Source organism: Morone saxatilis, unplaced genomic scaffold (assembly GCF_004916995.1).
Source record: "Morone saxatilis isolate NCDOM2014 unplaced genomic scaffold, NCSU_SB_2.0 Contig2, whole genome shotgun sequence".
NCBI lineage: Eukaryota > Metazoa > Chordata > Actinopteri > Moronidae > Morone > Morone saxatilis.
The window spans coordinates 9,917,257-9,934,350 of NW_023339762.1; the positions used below are offsets into that span (position 1 = coordinate 9,917,257).

The following is a 17,094-nucleotide window of genomic DNA, read 5'->3' on the forward strand; positions in this document are numbered from 1 at the left end:
GTGCATGCATAAGGGGTTTTGTTTATGTATAATAGCTTGTGGTACTGTGTGGGTGTGGGTGAGTTTGAGTGTGTGTGAGAGAGAGAGAGAGGTGGGGGTCGTGGGCAGAGCTTGCCGGAAGAGTTCTGAAGCTAAATACAAAGCAGATATGGATGAAGGTTGCATTATTCACAGGATATGAAACTCTCTGCTCTCTACAGCACTTCAAAGCTTTGCCTTCATATTAGCAGCAGGCTCAAGAGAAAGTTGTTTTTTTACGAGGCTCATCCATAAATAAGGCAACCAGGAGCAGACGAAGCAGCAGAACACAAACAGGCCCAATTAAACTTTCCTCAACTCTCCATTTTAATGTGGCCCAGTTGCGCTCCTGCCTTCCTTAACCCCGTAAGTGTAGTTGATCCTCCTGCAAATGAGATTTTACACGCTGTGATATTTTTAATGTGATGCTAATTATTCATAATCCACCTTGAGCATGTCTGTGTGAATTCTTCACTCTCAGAGGAATTCAGTGAAAAAGTCAGTGCACTTTGAAGCTTAAAGTATCTCTGAAATGTCAGCATTAAGGGAACAAGAGGAAAGAATATTGTAAATTAAATTGATTGCCTGTTAACCTGGATCTTGTGTTAAAATTAGTAATACTGCTGACTAAATACGGCATCTAAACAGTGAAAACTCTGCAAATAATTTCCTCGAAGAAAAATCAGTAGGCAGCTGTAGTCTCACAGACAACATGTCTGAACCAGTGTATCCAGTGAACATGCACATTCCTAAAGAGTAACACGGTGTGTTTGAAAGGAATACACGGCCGCACATCACAATCTCATAAACTCAACATAGATTATACCAAACGGGGTGTTTGTAGTAGGGTTAAAGTCGCCCTTTATAGAAGTAATAAAGGGAACTGATTAAAGTAGTAGCAGTAATAAAAGACACAGTTTTATTGTAGACTTGTTTGTGTTCCTCAAAGAGGTCAAAGAGGTATCAAGAATGGACTGATGAAGACTAGGGCGATAATTAATAATTTACTTTTAGTTTAATCCTATCTGAAGATAATACAATCATATTATGTGTTAGTTTTCCAAAAATCAGTTGTCTTAATTAAGAGTTCCAAGCAAATGGTAATTAAAAACAAACACATTTTTTTTTACATTGTTGAAATGTATTTCAGGGGTACAAAGATTGTAAGTTAGTTCAGACTAAGTGTAAAAATGTAATATTGCTGTCACAAAAAAAAACGTCTTATGTATACCATGATAGAGATCTGATGTGATATCGCCCAACTCTATGGGAATAGTGCCATACTTAACAATAAATTACGTCAGAAATGATTTATTGCTTAAGATTACAACTGCTGTGACAAGAAATGTATTTACACAGATTCTTCCTTTGAATCTAAAAATCCGTTCAGTCAAATTTTAGTGATTTTGCTAATGTTGGCGGTGTCAGCAAATATTACAGTAAAACAGACTCTCTCTGTAAGACGTCACTTTGTTAATATGGAAAAAAAAGTTAAACCGTGGTTTCAACCCAAAATATCTCTAATATTCTTTCCCTTTGTGGGTATTTTAGTGAATGCTGTGACATCTGCAGAGACCAATCATATCTTTGACTTCTCTTCTCTGTGCTGTGATCAAAGTGTAGAAAGACAGCGAGCTGCAGAGGCTGTCATTGTGGTTTAGGAGACAGAGACACTCTCACTGCTGTCTGTGACAGCCTTTCTCTCTGCTCTATATATCGTTAACGCCATGAGCTGCAGTGTTCCAGAGAAACAGAGCGGGAAAGAGAGTTTTGAAAACATCTTTGATCCTGGAGTCGTCACTGTGCATTATCTTCTAAAATGATGTATTTGGTTCCTGATGTTGCAGAAGGTTGCTGTACTAAGTCTCCCGTAGTAGTCGAGGCAATTTCTGTTGCTGATCTGGGTTTATTTTATTTTATTCAAATTAATAGCAGGCTCTTAAACAAGAATTTATTGGAATTACAGAAGTCTTGGTAGAGAAACCTTGAAATAAACAACAGTACAAACATCAGCTTTCATCCTTTTAAAGTTAATGACATTTCAACCACGTCAAAGAATAAGGCTGTTTTCCTTTTTTCTTTTGGGTTTTTCTTTGGCAACCAAAACATGCATTACATTGGTGCCCTACTGTGCCAGTATGTTAAATCAGAAGTACCTGTCTTATGGTTCATCAGAAACACCCTCCACCTTTCAGATGTCGGGATGGGGGGGTTGGAATAGCCAGTTGTGCAGAGTTGATAACTTCTCTCTCTAGCTCTCTTTTTTCATTTGCAACTATTTCTGTCACTTTTCAGGTGCAGCACTATGAATGTCTTCCAGGATAGGACTGTTTTAAAATGTGCACCTTTCTAGCCTTTCTATACTAGTTATTTAGCATGTCAAATAGCTACATCGTGAGAGGTTTCTCAGCTCGAAAGCAAACCTTACATTGATGTTAACATTCTCTCTCTTATATTTACTCTCTCCAGATATGTCGGAGCAAAGTGAAGGAGACCCAGCAGCAGTTTTTCCACAGCCTTGCAGTGAGACAGAGCCTGGCGGTGAACTTCAACATCCAGCAAGACTGTGGACACTTCCTGGCTGATGTCCCAACCCGCCTGCTGCCCTGGGAAGAGGAAGATGAGGAGGAGGAGGAGGAAGAGGAGGAACATGTAAACAGGCAGAAGGAGAAAGAGAAAGAGATTAAGACTGAAACCAAGACGACGGATGGTAAATTAGATGAAACCCCGACAGCAGGTCACATGAACATCGCTGGCCGCTTGAAGAGCCGAGTGGTGGTCATCACGCGCGAGGTGCCCTTCCAGACGGTGGCTGATTTTGTCCGAGAAGGCGTGGCACGACACACTCAGAACCCGGAGCTGTACGAGCGCCAGGTGTGTCTCCTGCTGCTGCAGCTGTGCTCCGGCCTGGAGCACATGAAACCTTATCATGTCACTCACTGTGACCTGCGACTGGAAAACCTGCTGCTGGTCCACTGCCAACCCGGCAACCCCTGGAACCTGGACATTCTTGAACCCAATAACAACAGCAACAGCAGCAGCGGTTCTGGTGCGACCTCTGCCAGTGCCGCTGCTGCCGCCGCCAACGCCACCTGCCCCGCCCGGCTCATCATCAGTAACTTCTCCCAAGCAAAACAGAAGAGCACTCTCATGACCGCCGACCCTGGTACGCTGCGCGACCAGTCACGCCTGGCACCCGAAATTGTCACAGCGACTCAGTACCGCAAGTGTGACGAGTTCCAGACTGGGATTCTCATCTATGAGATGCTGCACCGGCCCAACCCCTTCGAGGAGACGCCGGAGCTGAAGGAGCGGGAGTACACCTGGGCGGACCTGCCCCCGCTGCCTGTTAGGTCGCTCTATTCGCAGGGTTTGCAGCAGCTGGCCAGGTTACTGCTCACCGTCAACCCCTCAGAAAGGATCCGCATGTCCGAGGCCCGGGCCTGCCTGCAGTGCCTGCTCTGGGGCCCTCGTGAGGACTTGTTCCAGGCACTGGGCTGCAGCAGCACAGGCCCCATGTCAGGGGCCACTTCCAGCCAGCGCGAGGCCACCCTGCAGAACTGGCTGGACCTGAAACGGACACTGATGATGATCAAGTTCGCGGAGCGTTCGCTGGACACGGCTTGCAGCGTGAGCCTGGAGGACTGGCTGTGCTGCCAGTATCTGGCGTTTGCCACCACAGACACCCTGAGCCGGGTGGTGCACATCCTGCAGCAGCCGCAGCCACATCCTCAGTCCCAGAGCCAGAGCCAGAGCCAGAGCCAGAGCCAGAGCCAGCCAGCGCACGCCGCACAGAACCAAACTCAAACACATCAAGCACACACCCTCCATCTGACTCAGTCACAGCCACTCTGAGTTCCTCTACCCTACTAGCTGTTTCTATGGCAACAGATCCAACTTACCCTGTGCAGTCCCTCTGCCGACGCTAATGTGTGATGTAATAGTCAGCTTTGTTGTTGCAGCAGTCACAGTGCTCACCTAAAACTCAACAGCTGGTTGTGTAATGTCTGTGTTTTCTTCATGGACAGATCAATCCATAGAGTGAGAGGCTCTGTCCCCATCAAAGACACGTGCGAGTGAATGAAGTGGTCTTACATCGTTCTCAAAACCAGACAAACTGAAACATGGAAAGTTGAAGTAATTTTGTCTCTTGGCAATGATTTTGCCAGACATCTTTTCCAAGTCCAGTTTATCTGTTTCTTTAGCTGGTCACGTGTGTGTTACAACACTCCACCAAATTTACCAAATGCGTGAGGGAATTCTTTTTTTTATCTGTTCCGCAAGACAACAGAACAGTGATAGCGATACATTAGATGCAGTTTGAATGGCAGCTGACACTGTAATGGAATATGTGGAATACATTTTTCGTAATATTCTATAGAACAGTTTCATCTACAAGATACACCACAGTTGGATTCTTTGACTTGATTTGTGGAGAGAAAACTTGAGAAAGCATCAGAAATGCAGATTTTAACCTACATTTATTTAACACTTTGTTACATAGTGTTGTATTTTAAGCAACAATTCCTTCTCCAAGAGATGCAGATTGGAAATATGTGGAGATTAAAAAGAGAAATGAAGGCAATGAGGAAAAGAGGCCCCAAACAAACTTATTAACAATTGATGGATTTGTGCTCAAATCTAATCAGCATAAGATTTTATTTTTTTAAATCTAGACAGATATTTTACCACTGAAGCCAAAGATCTGCCACAAATTGTCCATTTAAATACTCTTACAGGTTTTTACCAGAGGTGTTTATTAACGTGAATACAGTAACTAGATGTGTTATTGGTTAGTCCCAATGTTTGCACAGCTGAGATTCAAACCAGTGAAAGGTCTGGAGTTGAAATGAACAAAAGTTCCACCCTTAAATGCTGTTGTATCATACCGCACTTCACACTTCTGCACAGGGCTTTGAGGTAGGTGATGAACACTGAGTTCATTTTGGCTTTGCAGTTCTCCGAGCACAATGAACTTGTTTTAGATGCTTTGAAGTTAAAATGGGACACAACTCCCCCAACTGGTGTCTTGTACGTGCAATTAGTATCTTTGTTTATTTCCTTCGGAGATAACAGCTTCTGAACATGTTTATGACGTTATGCAGTCTTTCACTAATCTACTCTTCCATTATTTTTGTGGCACATAAAACTGATTCGTTTCAGTTAAATCCTGCAATTTAAGAAACCGAGAACTTCTTACAGTGGAAGGGAGACAGGAAGGTTTCAGGGACTGCAGAAAGTTCTTCTATGTCTATTGCGTTTTTGTCAAGTTGTTTTCGATCGGTTCTGCATTACGGATGACATTTGCACATTCAGTCTGAACGCCGGCGCCTCTCAGTGGAGACTGAGGTGATGCAGGAGAGACTGAGGAAAAGTTCCCCGTGAATTTTAGGAACTGGATTAGATTTGCAGCGTGTGGAATGTAAATGTTTGCCTGGACTGAAACAGACATTTGGACCTGGTCTCATCCGCTTCAGAAACACACTCACCTTCCACTTCATTTCACATATAAACTCTGTGTGTAAACAATCAGCCACAGCCTTGAAGAGAAACTCCGCCACTGAGGCTCGCTTCCATTCCTACCGCCTTGTTTCCCGTCCCCTTTGCTGTTATCCGGCCAATAGGATGGCAGATCCGGTATTGACGCTCACTGCTTCTCACTCAACGGATTTATTCTGCTTTAATTAAACGAGCTCCGTGTTATCGATCAGTACCTTCCAGCCTGGAGTCAAGCGGACATAGTTCACGTACATGTGTCAGCTTCCACATAAAGACAAGAAGAAACAATTTGAGTTTTTATACACATGGGGTTTATTTGTGGTAATGATGATCAAACCACCTTGAAAAGCATCTTTAACTCAGAACTGAACAGTACTCCGTGTACTTTTGTGCCGCATGTTCCCGTTGATATGCACCTTGGTGGAAGATGTTTTCAAACTGACACTGCAAAAAAGCTTTGCATCTAAAAGTTTACTCTGTTTGCTCTGGTTAAGTTTGTCTGTTCATATCCGAAAAAAAAAAACTTCAGCGTTTCTTGTTTCCTAGGGGGAAAATGTACTTTTGGGATCAGGATCCTGTGATCGTTCTGCCGCAGATGTACAATACAACGCTTAATGGTCCATGGAGCGAAAATGAGACAAAGCAGGTGTGTGTTTGATTGCTGCATTAAAGGGTTTGTGTACTGAGGAATGTGTGTGGACAGCACTGGTTGCTGTCCTTGTGTCTAGAGATTTAAGCCTTTATATAGTATATATAGTATAAATATATATAACCTTTATCTATTTTAATCCGCACACTATTTTGTCGAGTACGGAGCACCTCTATTTCTGTCTTTAGAGAGTCTAAATATCATTTATTCATTTTTAAAGCTTTACTTGATTTTCTTTAACCTGGCTTGTTTTGGGGGGAAGAAAAAGTAGTTATCACTGTCCTAATCAAAGGATACATGAAAAAGATATTTTAACCTTCAAGCCACATGATAAGGAGCATTAATATACAGAACAATGTACAGTATTTTTAGCCCTCTTGTAAAGTTATCTGCTTAGGACACGAACCACTTTGAAAAGAGGCAGAAGGATGACTTTTGAACGCACCATTATAACCCATCATTCATCAACTGTACGGCCTACAGCCAATATTGTTCATTTTCTCTCTTTGATCTGGTTTTTCTCGTTGCGTTGTTAATTGCCACTGAACAGAAAAACAGAAGCTCTCTAAAGCTTTCTATTAATATGTGTCCAATATGTCTCCTGGCCTGCCGCCATTTATTGTTGATCAAGTTAACCAACAGTAACAGAACAATAAATATATGTTTTTATATATATACACTTTGTGCTGTTGTATTATTGATGTTGTGGTATGCTTGATTTTACCCTCCAGGAGAGAAAAGTTCGTTTATAGAAACTGGACAGATTGTAAAGGTGCTCAGTCAATCAACTAGTGTTACTGTACTTCAGTAGATTCAGATACAGACTCATTTTATGGCATTCGCTGCTTGTCAAGTATTTCGTTGTGTTCTTGAGTTAGATTTTTAGGATGAAGAGTTGTTTGTGCTGTGCAACCCTTTGTTTTCAACCCTTTTGGACCTGGACCGATGCTCCAGCGTACAGATTTCAGCAAAATAAGAACTGTCCTCGAGCCTTGGGCTGCTAATGAGCCTTTAAATTATTTACAGTGACCATACTAAAACTGGAAACATATTCATCTTCTCAGGGGTTTGGAACATCAACCAAAGCTCAAGCTCAATCTCAATCTGAGTGTTTGAATTAGACCCTTTTTTTTCCTTCCTTTTTAAGAACTTGCACATCGTGTTGCTTTCCCGCTGGATCTCAGCGGAGCCATACTGTATATGTTAGTGATACAGAGATTCTCGCACTGCTCTCTGGGTGCACGGAGTTATTGAGTTATTAATTAAATCTCTAATGTTGCAGTCTGATGTTTCTGTCTGCGTGGATCGATGGATGTTTTTCAGAATATTAGATTTAAAGACTCACAGAATGGTTAAATTAATGAACCAAATTTCTTCCAGCTCACTGTTGATCAGTGAAGTTTATTTGGGGATTCTTCTTCTATATTTCTAAGTGACATGACAGTGACTATGTTTACATACACACTACCGGTTATTTTCCACTAGTTTTCCAATATGACAATATTCCACATTTGGTAAGGGTCATGTAAACACCATAGTCCATTTGGATATTCCTAATTAGGCCTTACTCCAAATGGAGAATTTTTTAATTAAGTTATGTGGAACGGAACATGCTGATATTATTCAGGTTTTAAAAACATTTTCTTAAGACATTACATGTTCGGAATATGCATCTTATTTGGAGTTTTTACACAGTTTGCAACACACTGCCTCTTGCCTATTTAAGGTCAGCTCTGCGTTGTAAACAAACCAACAGTTTGCAAGGCTGGAATACAGATGCATGCACAAAAGAAAAGCCCACATGTCTGGTTGGAAGGGGAGACACTTAATTATTACAAAATACTTGGATATCAACAGGTTTTTGTGCACAAATATCTAAATGCCAACCTTTGCAAGATGGTTGAACGAATGAAAGAGGGAGGATGTGTTGGCACGTTTGAACAAGTCAGCTGGTGCAAAAATCCTAAATGACCCAAGAGACCCAGCTTTTCCACTTTTACCACAAGGGTAACATGACTGCAGACAAACATCTAATCTGATCAATAAATCATAACTGAGCACCAAGGCCTGCAGTGTGACTGTGGCCTAAATGAACGCTGTGAAGATAAGACAAACATTGATGTTCTCTGCACGTTATTGAAATTTCTTCTGTCTCGTTCTTCAGGCCGAGTGGCTAAAAAAAGACTGTGTACACAGACTTTGTAAAGTAGGTGTTTTATTGCTTGGAAGTAGTTCTGCCCGAACATACAGTACTTAGGTCCACCACCAGATGGAGACATTCAAAAGGCAAAGAAAAGCCGGAATGCACCATTTTCCTGCTAAGCCTCTTATAAACTGGCTACAGTTTGTACTTTGACTTTATGCCACATTCAGTTGCGTTTGGCTGAAAGCTGTGAAAACACGCTGTATTAATTTTACAGGACAAACATGAAAGCCTTGTACAATTTTATGATGAAACTGCTTGAACCAAAATGATGAGATGATCCTGTCTAGACTGAGATTATACTCTTATCTAACATAATGTGTCTTACTCGGCTGTCTCTCATCTTTGTAATTGAAAATGGGGGAAGAGAAAATCCTTCCCATCCACTCTCCTGTGTTGTGCAGTAACAGTAAACTCCATTTGGATGATTAGGATGCTCTATTACTTTATTGCTGTGATAATTCCTTCTAGATTCAGTTTTCCTGTTGCTCATCAGGCAAATTGCCACAAGTAGAGTTCTGGTTCACAGGTAAGGAGGTAGTTTGTTTGAGTAGATTGCTCTGCCGTTTGCAAACAAGGTTTTGAGTTCCCCTTTCAGCAGATGAATGTGAAACCATCCTATTGTCAAACTCTGCACATACATCATTCTGCACAGTGAGTTCAAACATCCAACTGTAGGAAGAAGAAGAAAAACAATCGTTTTGAGTGGAGGAGACTTGAAAACGAGGGCGCACATGTTGCCAGACGAACCGTAGCTGCACCTTGTGCTTCTGATGTACTGTAAGTGCTCAATGTAAATACCAAGAACAATCACTGCACTGCGTCTACCTGACTCTCATCTACTGATGTGGGGATAAAATCAGGGTTTACTGTTGTGGTGACTATTTCCTGTTAGCAGCACTCCTCGCGTTCTTCAGTCTGGATCCAGAGTGATGCTTCAGTAGGTTTTATGACCTGCACTGTGAGTCATTACTTAATCAATAATCAAGTTGCATTCAGGTCAAAGCAGGTCAAACTAGGGCTCAGGGGACCTCGATGGCTCCCTGCATGAGGCTGGATAGGATCCTCAGCAGGCCACTGTGAAGGAAATAACATCTGTAAGTCAAAGTATCTTCATGATATTGTCCCTGGAAAGGAAAGGAACAAGTTCATCAAAATTCAACTTCAGTAAAATTTAAAGAAAAGACACATTTTTCATTAAAATATCTGTCAACAATGTGTCTTCCAGGTGATCAGATGAAGGCAAAAAGGTGTGTTGAAGATGCAGTGAATGTTTTTCATAGATGAAAGATGGAATAAATAACAGCAGGAAAATGGGGTGGAGTCATTCCTAGTTTCTTGTACAACTGTTTCATCATTCAGCCCGCTGACTAAATCCGTTCCTGCATCGTCATCAAACTTTCAACATGCAAACTTTATTTTTCCAAGAAGCTTAATAATATATATATATTAAAACACAAGTGTGTCCTCAAATGTCTGGATTGGTTTGCCTTTCCAATAATTATTATAAGCTGTGACTAAAAGATTTATTAATAGCTAATAAATAATGTATTAATGCTTTAAAGATCAGTAATAATTTATTGGATTTACTGGATCTGCCTTTTGTTTATCCTTCTACAATATAACTTGCTCCGACTTTATTATCTATTAGGCAATAATACATTATTAATTAACATTAATAAATGTTCATAAGGCGTTCCTTTATTCAGACAGTGGCACCTCAAATTTTTTACGTTAATCGCTGTATTGACTTTGCTGCAGAGCCAGCAGTCCTTTCATTTACCCTTAAGTCAATTCCCTCGATGAGAGGATGAATAAAGATGAGTGTTTTGCTATCAGAGGTGCCATCGCTGCACCCTGCCCACCTCCACTGTAGGCAGTTATGTAATTCACACTGAATCATCCCCAACAGCTGAAAATGATGATGATGAAGAAAAAGAAGGGAGGAGTGAGAGGAGGAGAAAGAGTTATTCTTGGACAGGAAATTGTGGAGATGGAGTGTATGAGGATGAAGAAGGAATATAAAAATTTGTGTTGCCCCCCCCCCACACCCTCGTTGCATAACAGGTGTGTGTGTGTGTGTGTGTGTGTGTGTGCGCGGGGGTCCTCCTCAGTGCTGCTGTTGCTGCTGTGGACCCTTGGAGGAGGAGGAGGCGGTGGTCTTGTTATTGAGCGGCCCGGCGGTGGAAGTTTCGCTGCAGGGGTGGGACTTTCTTTCTGCAGTCGGTCGGTCGGGGGTGAGCTGCGGCTCACACAGAAATGCCTCTGGCAGCAGCTTTCCAGACTCCAGCGAGCAGCAGTGGAAGATAAACCCTCCTCCTCCTCTTCTTCTTCATCCTTCTGCTCCTCTTCCTCCTCCAGCTGGCCGAGTCTGAGAGCTTTCGGATGCGCTGAAACGGGCGGAGTGTGAACGCCGTTTCCCTCTTCTCCAACCCTCCACCCCCCCAACCCCCAGGATACACAGACCGGACCGGCACCGGTGTCATTGGATGGAGAGAGGCGCCTGAAGAAGGGAGAGCGGTGGAGTTGGTCTACCCCCCTCCTCCTCCTCCTCCTTCTTCCCTACTGCACCAAAAGAAAACTCCGGGTAAGAAATGCGTGCTTAGCTCATGATCCTCTGCGCTCCCGCACTCCTCTGTGCACATCACGCAACATGCATCATGGCGAGACTTGGGACCCCCTTCTGCTTCTTTGTTGACAGTGAGGGGATTAATGTACAGCGTGTGAGGCATTAGCTGCGCTTGTGAATGCATCTGAGCAGACGGAACGGCAGGCTTTTTCTGGCACGGCATTACGCTCTTCTCTTTCAGTCGACCCAAACATTGATTCGCATCGCTCCTGATCCAGGAGCCAGGTTATCGGCTGTGGGAATGGACTGATGCTCCGGGGGTTAGAGGAGGGATAACAAATGGCACCCCGAGCAGCGGGAGCTGTCCGTTCAGCACCACTCTGCTGAACTCCAGCTGGAAACTGTGGCCTAAAAGAAAAAAAGGTTTGAGGAGCAGCTTTAGGGATGCGGTGTAAAGTGAAGACAACTCAAAGTCAGGCTCAGTCAGTCATTTGTTTGCAGAATAGAGTTTACTCCTCTTTTTTAGAGCTGCCATTTATCTTTAGGCCTTAAACACTGAGGACAACCATTGTGAGACTAGGTGTCCTTTGAATCAGGTCTATGGATAGAAAGTGTAATATCCTGTGGGAGTGTGGAGCCCTTTTAGGCTGATTTATGATTTTTTTGGGGGAAAAAAGATTGAAATTGACTGGACTGTATGCTTTTACTGAATATTAATACATTATGCTGGCTATAACCTCCATGTTTATTCTGATCCCAACACATACAGTGGTGTAAGAACTCTGCCTAAATGAACTGCAGTACACAATTCAAGTTCAATCATGAAATATGTGATCAGAGAATGATGAAGATTGAGACTTGAAGCATTCAGCTCCATCTTTTTTTTACTTTTTCAAAGTTTTCTCAGTACTGAGTCCTGATTTAAATTTTGCTGTCAAATCCAACAGTGTGTTTGCTTTTGTGCCACTTGATTGGTTTAATCAGTGGTTCCCAACCTGGGGTTAGGACAACAAAAACAACATATTTGTAAACATAAATTTTAATATATGTTCTCTTTTGGGGGGTCAACGGTGGTCAAACTGTGGGTGGAGTTCAAGTTTTACTTTTTGATTAAGAAATTTTGAATATTTTTACCACTTCAGACACTAAACTCTGTGCAAAAATCATATTTATTCTGCGAACTTTGTGTCAGAGACCTTTAAGGCAAAAACAGGAAGCAAGTGAAAGCAGCAGTAGGTTAAAGGGACATCACCGGATTAACCTTATTGCAGAGTACCAAGGTGTCATCAGGTGGACCAGTGTAATATTTCAGGATCGTGTTAACAATGTGAGCCTGCGGAATGAAAGTAGTAATATAAGACAGTGAATAATGTTTTTTTTTTCTGAAATCTGAAAGGTAACATCACTCTTGTTAAAGTGCTGAAACATTACACAACCTGTAGCAAGGGGTTGGAAGTACATCGCTTTGCTTTAAAGGGTCACAAGCTGAAAAGGCTGGGAATCTGTGTCTCACTGAGAGGATGAAGATGCTACATTTGCCTTGAATGTCGCTTTCACCTGTTAATCCCCTAAAGTTAATTAGATAATGACACCCGTCAATAACATAATCTCCACTGGTGTGTTTGGTTGGCTAAATGCTTCTACCCAATCCGGTCATTCGAGTCTTTCAGAAGTTTTATGTTTGTGTGGCTGTTTGTGATGTTTGGAGCTGGCTATGCTATTATTCACTGTAACTAAAGCTGACCGATTGTCTCTCTAACACTTTCTTGGCTTTATAGACGTCCTGTAGCCTCCCATACTTTTTTTTTTTTTACCCTCTTGGCTTCCTTTCTGCGTTCCATCTTAAGATATAAAAGTTACTACCTCGATTAGCTTTTCACATCAATTAACAGTTAGGCTAAAATATGTGTAGGAGTAGACGTTCTGCCTCTCAAAGCTGTGATTTTAAAATGATAAAACGCATTAAGGATCCAAAAGAGGAGTGTTGACCTAAAACCACCCAGGTTTGTTTAAGATATTTTAAACTTAGAGGGGAGAAAAATGAACTCGTTAGCACAATCTCACACTCTTCTTTTTCAGCTATTAGAGTGTGGCCCCCACAGCTTTGTAATGATGCTGGAGGTCTGTCTGAAGTGGCTTACGTGTGTGTGTGTGTTTGTGTGTGTGTGTGTGTGTGTGTGTGTGTGTGTGTGTGTCTCACTCCTAAACCAATATCAACCAAAGACTACAAGTACTAGCCAATCAGAGGCAGAGTAGGGCAGATCATGTCTTTGCCACCCTGGGGAAAATAAGTTGTCATCCATAAATGTCACATTGCAGCGACACAGACCCCAACAACTGTGATTGGTCCGCTTGGTGTGTGTGTACATTGTCTGAGAATGGAAGGCGACTCCTGCAAAACCCAGATGAGTTAACAATGTCGTATGAGAATCCCTCTTCAAACACAAACACACACACATTCGGAGAGTGTGTCCTCTCAAACACAGAGACAAACTACACGCATACAGGTACGCTTAGCAGGTACACAGTGAAGACACTGTGCGTTAGTTGGCTGAATCCTTCGACACCTCATACTAACACGGCACCTTCCCTTCCCTGCGTGCCCGTTGAACTCCCTCGGAAGAAGAGCATTATTACATTAGGAAAACGGAGAGCACTTAGATGAACACTGGAGACATGTGACTCTGTGAGTGTACTGTAACGCAGACGGGCCCGCTGCCATTATCAAAATGGTCTTCCCTAAGATTGAGCGGTCGCTTACACCTTAATGTATCACAGCTAATATTTCCAGAATAGATCCTGTAATGGATTGCCTCATTTTATGGGGAAAGCCTGTGGTCAGAGCATTTTGCTGCCAAATGAAGGTAGAGCTCACTTCTCTTGGAGATGCCTCGAAATGCTGCAGACTGGAGAGAGAATAATAAAAAATCAAGTATCGCAAGATGAATCATATTCATGAGATTAGACTTCTAGAAGTTATTAGGCATTAAACAGTGCTGGCAACATATAGAACTGCTTTATTGACCGTTATCCTAAAGCACAAGTTTGTACATTTTGAGAAATATTTTGCTTTCTTGATGAGATTGATGCGACACTCACATCTGTACTGTAAGATATGTAGCCAGAGTTGGTTAGCTTAGCATAGGATAAAGACTGGAAACAGTTTGCCTGGCTCTGTCCAAAGAAGAAAAAGCTTTATTACATTTTACATCTTTTTTGTTTAATCAGTACAAAAATTGGCAGTTTTATAAGTGGTTCTGTGCCGGACTATATTTTGACTGGTTACCAGCCATTGGTGGCTTAAGTAGTGAGCCTGAGAGGAGCTGGTTTCATTTCTGCCAATAAATCCTCCTAAATGTTACACACTGGAACTTTAAAAGCTTTGAAAACATGAAACCCCAGCATCTCGCTCCCAAACTGCTGCTGTTAGACATTGCAAATGGCATGCCGGTACTGTCAAATGGAGCACAGCCAGTGCTAAGCTTAGCAAGCTAGGCTAACTAGCTTCCACTTTCTGAGCACCACAAGGCCTCCACTTACACAAAAAGTGGGGAGAATATTCAAGTTTGACATAAAAGTTAAAAGTCTGCATGTCTATGATTCAATCTAAGATTTAACCCACAAAGAAGCAAGGCTACAGAGTGGAAGCATAAAAACGGTGTCACTGTGCAGATACCTTTGGATCTGACTGCAGTTACTCAATAGTTAATCAATAAAACTGTGGCTTGGCTTCAAATCCTTGCTCTTCCCCACTTTGGAGAATTTAGGCTTCCACCCATTTTCACATTACTGAGAGTGAGTGAACCTTTTTCCAAAACATTAAATTGGGTCTGACAGACATTTTTGCAGCACTAAGTGCTTTCCCTGTACTGTATTAGCCTAATTGTGAGGATGTTAATCTATAAGTAGCAGATAAAATCAGTTATTGTAGTGGGGGGTCAATGATCACATAATTCAGCTTTTCAGCCATTAACATCAGGGCCCCAGACTGAGACTCCAAGATTGCAAAAGTAATGAAAAGTCAGTGGCATGGAAAACATCCATCCAGGTGTGGAAATAAATGGGACACACTCAGTAACTTCTTTAATTACCCTGATGACTGGGGTTGTATTGGGATCCACCCACATGTGTGAAATCATGATCAAGCTGACATTGGAAGATAATGTTTCAGTCATTAATTACGGTAACGAAAGGCAAATAAATATTATTTTACATAATTATTCTGTAGTCAATTCAACCAAATAAGTGTTCTGTCTCTGTTTGTTTGGTTCTGTTGTACTTTTACAGTTTGAATATTATCTGTTTCAACATTCTGATGTTTCATGTGATTTAGAGTGAAGTCAGCAGGCTTTTTCACATAAGATCATCACAGTCTGCACAGAGAGCTTTTCTGTCTCTGGCAAAGAAGGAGAGAAAATATTTAACCTCCAGATTTTTGGAGACAAATCAAATTCCAGTTGAGAGTTGTTTAAGTAGCTCTGGACTGAATTATCAAACTAGACAGCGCAAACAATTCACTGCTTGCTGTTACACTCAAAGACGCCTTTTCCTTTAATTCCATTTTGAGTTCAGTTGACTTGCAAACATCATCTTTTGCAAAGCAGAGTCAAGTCTATATCTCTGTTAGTAAGATCAGTTGAAACAGATCATGAAAGACATTTTGGTGCTCATTCATAATCACCAATCATTGTTGACTGATGTTGGATCCTGAATGAAACCGGTTCAAGAACCAGATCTAATTTGGTTAAAAAGGGGTCCTTCTGGGTCCACACTGGTCTCCCCAATAGTTCCCATAATCATAGATGTAACGTGACTATGTAGCAGGCTGATATTGAAACTAAATATCAGGAAATGTAGTATTTTAATAGTATTGTGTGTTTTTAAATCAATTCTCCACGTACAGCTGGAGGCAGCTCAAAGAGATAGATTGCCATGCAATTTGATATACACATTCATTTTCTTAATTCCATCAGGATCAATGGTAATAACTTTAGTGATCCCTTAACTTTTATACTAGCTCCATCATCTGCTCAACATTTCAACTTATAATTTACGTATAATTTGTAAATACCTACAAGACTAATGCTTTTTAGTGCTAACTAGCCAATGTTAACATGCTAAATATGCTTAACTAAGATGGTAAACATTGTACCTGTCAAACATCAGCCTGTTAGCATTGTCAGCATACATTTGTGTGGTTTCCGTACCTTTGCCACACTTTTAGCGGCCTTTAGAAGTCCCCTTGCCAAAGAAAGTTTAAGTTCAGCATGTGTTGTTTTAACTCTGAGTGATTGAGCTGATTGGCTGCAGCGTGTAGGTTCTTCCAGTCTCAGCTGGCGCCGCGGCTGACATTTCAAAGCCGGCGCCAGCCAGTGTGATTTTACTTAACCATACACCAAATGAGCTGTCTAAACCAGAAAGTCAAAGTATAGCTGGCATGGAAACAGGCAGAAAGGAGGTAGGACAGAGAGAGAAAGACTACTGGCTTTGCTGCCTGTATACAGATTGCTGTAAAGTGTTATACTTGGCCATTTCCCTGAGCGCAGCAGCGAGGCAGTTAATTTGATTATGAGTCATTGGGCGAGATTAAAAGCAAAGTTGATTGATCAGTTGTTGGGAGAGCGAGCGAGAAAGAGTCAGACGGAGCAGCTGGCAGGCCTGTGATCCCTTCCCCCTTCTTCTTCTCTTCTCGGCTGCAGTTTTATGTTTCTCTTTCAGCACAGTCACTCATCTCTTTTTCATTTTCCTTCATCTATTCTTATTATTATCTCATCCTTGTCCCACTCCTCTCCTTCTTTTTCCCCCTTCTCTTTATTTCACTGTATGTGTTTGTGTGTGTGTGTGTTGTATAGCCCACTATACTTGTGTGGTTCGACAGCTTTGTGGGGACCGCACAATGCTAAAGGGCTGTTTGAGGATTAAGACTTAGTTCTAGGGTTATGGTTACAATTAGGTTAAGGTTAGGGTTAGGCACGTAGTTGTGGTAGTTAAGGGTAGGGTAAGGAGCGAGGGAATGCATCATGTCAATGATGGGTCCCCATGAATGGAGGCTGCCTTGTAGTGTCTGTTTGTTCCCTAGTCACATTGGTTTTTATTAGAAAACTCTGCAGCATACTATGGAGAAACCAAAGAAACTGTTGTATATTGAGTAGCAAT

At 41.9% G+C, this 17,094-nt stretch overlaps 2 protein-coding genes across 7 annotated transcripts in view; both read left to right on the forward strand.

The window, feature by feature from the left end:
* Nucleotides 1–6,839, forward strand: part of peak1 (pseudopodium-enriched atypical kinase 1) — a 96,885-nt gene extending 90,046 nt beyond the window's left edge. For all 6 annotated transcript variants that reach the window (XM_035664382.1, XM_035664381.1, XM_035664383.1 and 3 more), the window contains one exon: nucleotides 2,488–6,839. In XM_035664382.1, coding sequence (XP_035520275.1) covers nucleotides 2,488–3,873 — 1,386 coding nt within the window. In that variant the 3' untranslated portion in view covers nucleotides 3,874–6,839. The remainder of the gene's footprint in view (nucleotides 1–2,487) is intronic.
* A 3,940-nt stretch (nucleotides 6,840–10,779) lies between these two features.
* Nucleotides 10,780–17,094, forward strand: part of syt12 (synaptotagmin XII) — a gene marked incomplete at its 5' end in the record, with an annotated part of 21,696 nt that continues 15,381 nt past the window's right edge. Inside the window, one exon of the mRNA XM_035664835.1 lies at nucleotides 10,780–10,956. Within this exon, the coding sequence (XP_035520728.1) occupies nucleotides 10,780–10,956 (177 nt within the window). The remainder of the gene's footprint in view (nucleotides 10,957–17,094) is intronic.